General features: G+C 31.4%; 1 protein-coding gene across 1 annotated transcript; it reads right to left on the bottom strand.

The window, feature by feature from the left end:
• Positions 1-569: 569 nt before the first annotated feature.
• On the bottom strand, positions 570-6,518 carry LOC139490302 (uncharacterized). Its single transcript, XM_071277136.1, has 3 exons — positions 6,404-6,518; positions 1,974-2,100; positions 570-778 (listed from the first exon to the last, which is right to left on the bottom strand). The coding sequence occupies exons 1-3, from the start codon at positions 6,461-6,463 to the stop codon at positions 591-593; spliced, it is 375 nt and encodes a 124-aa protein (XP_071133237.1). The 5' UTR covers positions 6,464-6,518; the 3' UTR covers positions 570-590.
• Between the last annotated feature and the right edge of the window lie 1,068 nt (positions 6,519-7,586).

Here is a 7,586-nt window from a genome sequence, read left to right as displayed (position 1 = left end):
AACAAGGATATATATATATAATTTAAAGAAAAACAACTCTTCGTACAACAAAGAACTCTGAGGCATTTGGCATTGTTGATCCAAGATTCACCTGGTGATTTCCTCCCAATATATACCGCATAATTTTATGAGATCGTCCGCTAACTCTAAATGTAGAAATATCAAACTTATTCGCAAGTAAGACAACCTGGAGTAAAATCCTATAGAAAAGTGTAATTCCTTACATATCAGTCGCAGGTTAAAAACTAACGACCACCAATACACTACGTATGTTGAGTTATGCGGCTGGAATTTTTCTTCATAGATATGGAGATTTCATTCAAGTTAATTGAAAGTCATTGTTTTATCATAAAATTTATTTAATTTCGGATTCTCTTTTTTTAAGATAATTTTAGGTCGTAGTATGAAGTAAAATCTAGTCGAATCTTTCAAAACTGACGTTTTACCAACTGTACTAACTTGGTACGCACAAAGCTAGCAGATTGGACAACCAGAAAGATACAAAAACAATAGATAGAAGGTTAATACAAGAAACATAATATTGAAAAAAATCTGGTCAATGATTACGAAAATTTTGCTATTATTTATTCTTATGTTGAAGGTTTTGGTAGGCATTTAGAATACATGTGAAAGAATGTTGTTGGCGGTGGCCAATTATTCCCTGAAGCTAGATATATTGTAGTGCACTCCAATCCGGCTCCGCATTCACAGTGACCATAAGCCTTGCTAAAATCATCGCAGTATTCACCTTTTTTCTTGTAACTTTCGCACCATCCACCTGAAAAAAGAGAAGAATAAGATGAAAGAGTATCCGTGGTAGCCTAATTTTAAAAAGAATTTGTATTATGGAATTGCTGAAAAAAATATAAGCATAACATAATGTTTTGGTATTTTTTGTTAAGCTATCCTTATAAGATAATTTTCCATTTTCGTTTTCATATATGTATACATGGGATCGGACGAGCCCAAAACAAATCAAATTACTATTTAAGACTATTCAAATCGAGAATCAAATAAAAACGTAAAAAGTTTGACTATTAAAGATAGAGCGTCATGAACCTAAATAATCCCCTTCAAGACATCACTTCCCCGGGCCTTGATTTAAGACATCATGAGTTTTTTTTAAAAGGGACAATACTGAAAACATTGCGTGAGATGAATACATTTGTTTAACACATATAACTTAGAAATTTAAACGCATAAAAGTCCTATGTCGTTAAGAACATTACTATTGAATTTGCATATACTTTGAAGAGTCTTTTCTGGTGTTTGCAATGACCGCGATAAGTGATTTTTCTATAAACATGAAGTAATGTATACTTCTTATTCAGTGATGTTTGAGACCAAAAAATATAGAAAGCTAAAACGACAAGTCATGAACAGACACTTTATACATCAGATAAGGCTCGAGATGTGAAACCAAATATTTTCAATTACTAATAAGTTTTTGTCGAGCCTGCGACTTTTGTCGCAACAACGAGACATAGTGATCATGTTTTGTTGTCGGCGGCTTCGGCGTCCACTTATATTCACTCTGTGGTTAAAGATTTTGAAATTTTAATAACTTTCTGAAACTATCCTGGATTTCCACCAAATTTGGATCCTGGATTTCCACCAAATTTGGATAGAGGCTTGTTTATAAATCATAAAATAACATCCAGAAGTAAAAATGTTTCTCCTTATTTCACTTATAAATACTAGTAGACTTAGTATTTCTAACTGTTAACATTCAAAATGTGGTTAAAGTTTTTAGAATTGTAATAATTGAACTATCCTGGATTTCTACCAAACTTGGAAATGAAATTTTTAATAATATTTTCCCCCATTTTTGTTGAGCCTGCGACTAACAGCAAAGTAGGAGATACATTGGGTTTCATGGAACCCTGATGAATAATTTTTTTCGTGAGGTTCTCTAAAAAATTAATTGTAAAAAAGCAAATGCCATAGATTTAGGGGTAACGGTTAAAACTAACCTCGAGTGATGAAATATTGTGTCGCAGGTAAAACATTAACCTGCCTTTTCTTACTAGGCACCACTGGTCCCTCGTAGTAGTAACAACATTCATCTGAACCACACTGTGAATCATGTCTACACTCAACCTATAACATAATATATTCTATCATTTTTCGTATTTCCTTTGGCTTTCAAAATGATTTGATTTGAGCGTCACTGAGGAGTCTCATGAAGTCTAAACGAGCGTATAGCGTAACAAATTATAAGGCCACAAATCTTTGACGAGTTTCCAGAATAAAAATTCTTGCTGTAATTAAAAAAAAATTCTTTAATTTGGTTTTGATAACTATTTTTTTTATCAAAATTCACACGTTACTGAAATTTGTGGCAACTTAAAGCATGTCGTTTGACAAATTTGTCCATAGCTTAATTTATGCTGTATAATAGGCGCCACATTTTTTCTCTCTCTCAAATGGTCTTTTTTAATCAATTGTTACAGAATCATTTCATAATTTGATGGATGGTGGTATTTACTTAGTATTAACAAAACGAAAGAAGCACATTCAAAAAATTTTGACAAGTCGATAAAACAAATACGTGTGACTTTAACAAGATTTAAAAAAAAGTGATTAAACAATCAGGCGGAAGATACTAACAGAGAGAATCAAAACTTAAAAAGCTTAAAACTGGACATCAGGATCCACACCAAAAATCTCAAGATACTTTGAAGTGTTATTTCGAACCTATTGTGTTGCTCACAGTAATACAAAGCTATTGATTACACAAATTCGGTAACTTCACAATCGTCGTAAATCGCAGTAAAACGGGAGATCAGATACAACAGTTAGAACATATACCACTGGTGGTAAGCGGATGGTCGTAACTTTTAGATGGGAGACAACTCTAGGGATAAGTTTTTCTTTTCCTATATTCGTGCACTAAAAGGTTCATTTGAACCAAACCGCTTGTCTTGTACATACTATTCGGCAGTCCGGTGATATTAAAACCAAATTTGATGCATTAAAACATCCCAATTTTCGTAAAATAGTCATTCAAAAATTCAAGCATGATGGTCGTAACTAAAAAAACAAAAGTATTGAGGATGGTCGTAACGTAAATTTGTGATGGTCGTAACTCTGTTTTAAATAAGACCGAATAAGGCAAGTCAAGAGTTTTAAACGTGTCTTTTATTATATTCATACTTGTATTTTATATGATGTATTTCTGAAGAATTTTTTTCACTTTTTACATACAATATAAAATAAAGCAATTTCAATGCGTGTAACACTTATCAATTCAAAAAATTTTCAAATATTATTTTGGGGAATTTTGATTAAAGTTCGATTTGTAATTCCAAATTTTTCAAATGTCTTGAACCGAACCAGTCATGAGTTCTAAACGTGTCTTTTGTTATATTAATATATCATATTATATATGATATATTTGTGAAGTTGTTTTCACCAAATAATAAAAACTAAATGGAGAGAGGGATACCTGTTAAGAAGAAAATTGGAACGAATCGAACGAAACAATACAAAATGATTGAACAGTCATATATTCTGAAAATATAATGTATAAAATTAACAGAGAGGCAAATAGTTGAAATAATGTAAGCGGTTAAATTCATTAACAATGTAAATTTCTCAAAAGTGGAGAATTCATTTTAAAACAAGAAACACATGTAGCTCTGGTTATGATAATTCTTAGTTAGAAATAAAAAGCACAAAATGTGTCAAATAAATGCTTTAATTATAAAATAAGTGAGTTTAAGAAAAGGCATTTTTAACAAATTGGACATCACATGAAACAACAGTATCCTGATTTTTTTCCGTTTGGAATTCGCATCTATTGACAACATAAACTTTTTGAGGATGTACCTACTAGTTGATTTTTTTAAATCTTCAATTTAAGAATGATACATTAAGTCGAAAGAGCATTAATAAGGAGTCAAAATAAGCTTAAAATATTGATAGTTTATGAAGGTCGTTATCGAGACTAGAACATACTCGCAAATTCGCAGGTCCGTACCTGAGTTTAAGAACATACGCTTTATTTTTAACCTGGATGCTTAGACGTCATATTGTTGTTTGGTGAAATCAAGCTGATAATCAGGTGCACAGTAATGTCCAATGACGAAGTCCATGGGTAGCTTGAAGCCATTCATACAATGTAAACATATAACTTACACATGATTTTCAATCTGCATTCCGGGATTTGTATGTAATAGTTGCCGCAGTACATTTAGTTTGACCTAAGTCCTTGTAACATTATCCTGGCTACAAGCTTAAGCCTGGCTACAAACTAGTAATTTAGTTTACTCTTAAATTCAGTGCATATAACAGGGTAAATATATATCAACAATATTCCTACTTTCGAGGTTAACACAATGTTCATTGCGACACCATGGTTTCAGTTTTCATTCCGTACCAATACTTAGAACTAATATCAATGCTATACAGCAATATATAATCGTTATGTAATCGATAAAAAATAACGACAACACGTAATAAAATCCTGGGTTGAGTTCAATGTCGTAGCGGCTATGTAGCTGCTATCAATATCTATGTAACAACTAGTCTATAGCTACATGTTCAATCGTCTAAATCTACGTAGCACCACGTAGCAGCTACAATATTAAACTCAACCCTGACTCAAAAATGCATTTGTGGATTCTATTTCGTCATGAACGATCAAAAGACGAATATTTGAAGGCCAATAGTTTATAAGACAATAACAATTTAAAGTCAAGGAGTAAACAAAGACTCAAAGACTCAAAGACTTATAAGAACTGCAATAAATGATTTAAAGCTGATTGTTCAGATTTGTACGTTCAATAATTTCATCTGCCTACATGATTGCAGATAAAAAAAAAAGTCGTTAATAAAAATCACTAAAAACAAATATAAGGGAATACACGTGCATTTAATAATTTCATGCCTTAACGTACAGTAAAAAATATATTAATTCTCAACCCTAACATACTTTTTGGCTTAATGCGAGTTGATTAGTTTTCACTGTTGCTCCTAAATGATGAGCGTTTGAAATCCATCAGAAATGTGTATGTTTAATAATTATCAAGCTTAATTTCTACATATCATTACCAGAGTAACAAATAATATTGTTTGTAGCAAATCATATATTACATCTGAGTCTATTACCTTTACAATTAAAATACATTTATAAAAGTTTGTCTAAATACTCGAGTTACGGTCATCTTTCAAAGTTACGACCATCTTGTGTCGGTTACGACCATCATCCAAAATACTATAGTTGAAGTTACGACCATCACACATTTAAAGTTACGACCATCATGCTTGAATTTTTGAATGACTATCTTACGAAAATTGGGATGTTTTAATGCATCAAATTTGGTTTTAATATCACCCGACTGCCACATCGTATGTACAAGACAAACGGTTTGGTTCAAATGAACCTTTTAGTGCACGAAAATCGGAAAAGAAAAACTTATCCCTAGAGTTGTCTCCCATCTCCGGATGGTCGTAACTTTTAGTTACGACCATCCGCTTACCACCAGTGATATACTAGGCCATCTGAGAAAGAAATTCCATAATAGTCCACCAACCTATGATGGCCCTCGTAATGTATTGAACTAATTGATAAAATGATAATTTAGCGTTTAAAGAAGATTCATTGTATACCACCATATTTGATTTTACTATCGCAGTACTCAATCAGTCTAGTTATTTGCCCAACTCTTCAAATTTTTATACAGATGTGCAATTTTATTGGTTGACTGTTTATTTATATGAAGAAACATTTCTGATATATTGCAGTAATCAAAATATTCCAACAAATACCAATATTTGTGTTTTAGAATCATTTTTTTTCAACTAAGCCATTTGTATGTCTTTTTTTATTTTTAGCCATGGCGTTGTCAGTTTATTTTCGATCTATGAGTTTGACTGTCCCTCTGGTATCTTTCGTCCCTCTTTAAAGGGGAATCACTCTTTTAGTAAAAAATATACTGGAATGATAGGACATTTTTTAAAATTTTTACTTGTAGCAAGAAAACAATATCGGTGACACCATTTTTTTTTTAGTTTCTCAAAACATATTATTTAACCTATCTTCTTACAATTAATTTGAAAATTCTGTGTCAGAGATTTCTTTTTTTGCGCTCAAAAATGTTTTTTCATGATAATTCTAAGCAAATTTAGGCAATTTTCAGCGACTCATAACTTGAAAAATAGCATTGTGACCTATCCTTTTTAATATTTTTTTTAGTAAAGTCTTAATTGTGTCAAAGTATAAGAAAACCTATCGCGGGAAACAAATACATAAAGGTGTGTATTGATATTTTTTAAGAATGCCTCATATACACATTTTTTTTAAATTTCGATACCATGCATTTTATGTAAATCCAGAAAAGCGCTTCGGACGCAAGAAATAATTCAACGTGTTGTTTTCAATTTTTTACCTATTACTTACTTTAGAAGCGGTTACAACTTGACAAGAAATAACTAACACCATTAATATATCTCTCCACATGTCTACTTCGTAAACTCGTCAAATCAAAGAGAACTGCGACTATATCTATACTGTATTTATATCTGTAGATACAACATGTACAAAGCCTGTCTAAATTTCAGTACAACAAAGATATCGGTATTTGTATATAGTTTTTGACATTTAGCTGCTTTTGATTGAACACACAAATAAATTGTATATACATGACTAGCTACAACAACAAATTTACTTTATTTAGGTTTTATCTCCGTTGATATATTGTACATAAGACTAGATCAACGTTCTTCTCTTCAAATATTAATACGTTTGGAAACAAACCAAATTAACAAGCAAATTAATTCATAATTTTCCTTACCATTTTCCATATTCTCAAATATTATAAAGGTAAGAGAATTAAAACCAAATCAAAAAACGATCTAATTATAATATCAAACTCTTATTTCTAAAAAAAAAAAAACCCTCTTACGAACTGGATAATGAAATCACAGGTCTACATTCTCATTATATAAAAAAGAAGATGAGTTATGATTGCCAATGAGACAACTATCCACAAATGACCAAAATGACAGACATTAACAACTATAGGTCACCGTACGGCCTTCAACAATTAGATTGCTTTCAATAATGCAATACGAATTTGAAGTAAGACGATGATCCTAGCTTTTTTCATTCCTCCTTTGTAGAATCTTATGTGTTGTCTGCCTATTACGCGAGCAGAGGTTCCCAATGATGACTATTGGCAGAATACACACTCATAATGACACATAATACATAATATATATTTTGAGAAATGGATCAGCCTAAATCATATTTGTGTCTAGTAAGTTATTCAATTGGTTGTTTTTTTGTACTCCTTGTATTCTATCTATGTTTGTTTAATTCATTTCTAATATTTCTCTCTGAGTTAAAAATCTTATGTCATTCGTTCAATGTAAATATTCAACTTGTAAAAGTTTGCATAAGGGTTTGTTGGATGTTAAAATATTCAAGCCAGCATCACTGAAAAGACATTAAATGTCAAAATGCGCATCTCGTGCAGTAAAATTGACAACGTTACTTTTATTCCAAATTCACATTTTTTAAAGGAGGAAGGCCCAATAAGACCCCTGTTTGGCCCAAAAATATAGCAGTTTTACAAAATTGT

The sequence above is a fragment of the Mytilus edulis genome, chromosome 9 (assembly GCF_963676685.1).
Source record: "Mytilus edulis chromosome 9, xbMytEdul2.2, whole genome shotgun sequence".
Lineage (NCBI taxonomy): Eukaryota > Metazoa > Mollusca > Bivalvia > Mytilida > Mytilidae > Mytilus > Mytilus edulis.
The sequence above is the reverse complement of the archived record's forward strand: the minus strand, read 5'-3'. Positions and strand labels throughout refer to the sequence as shown.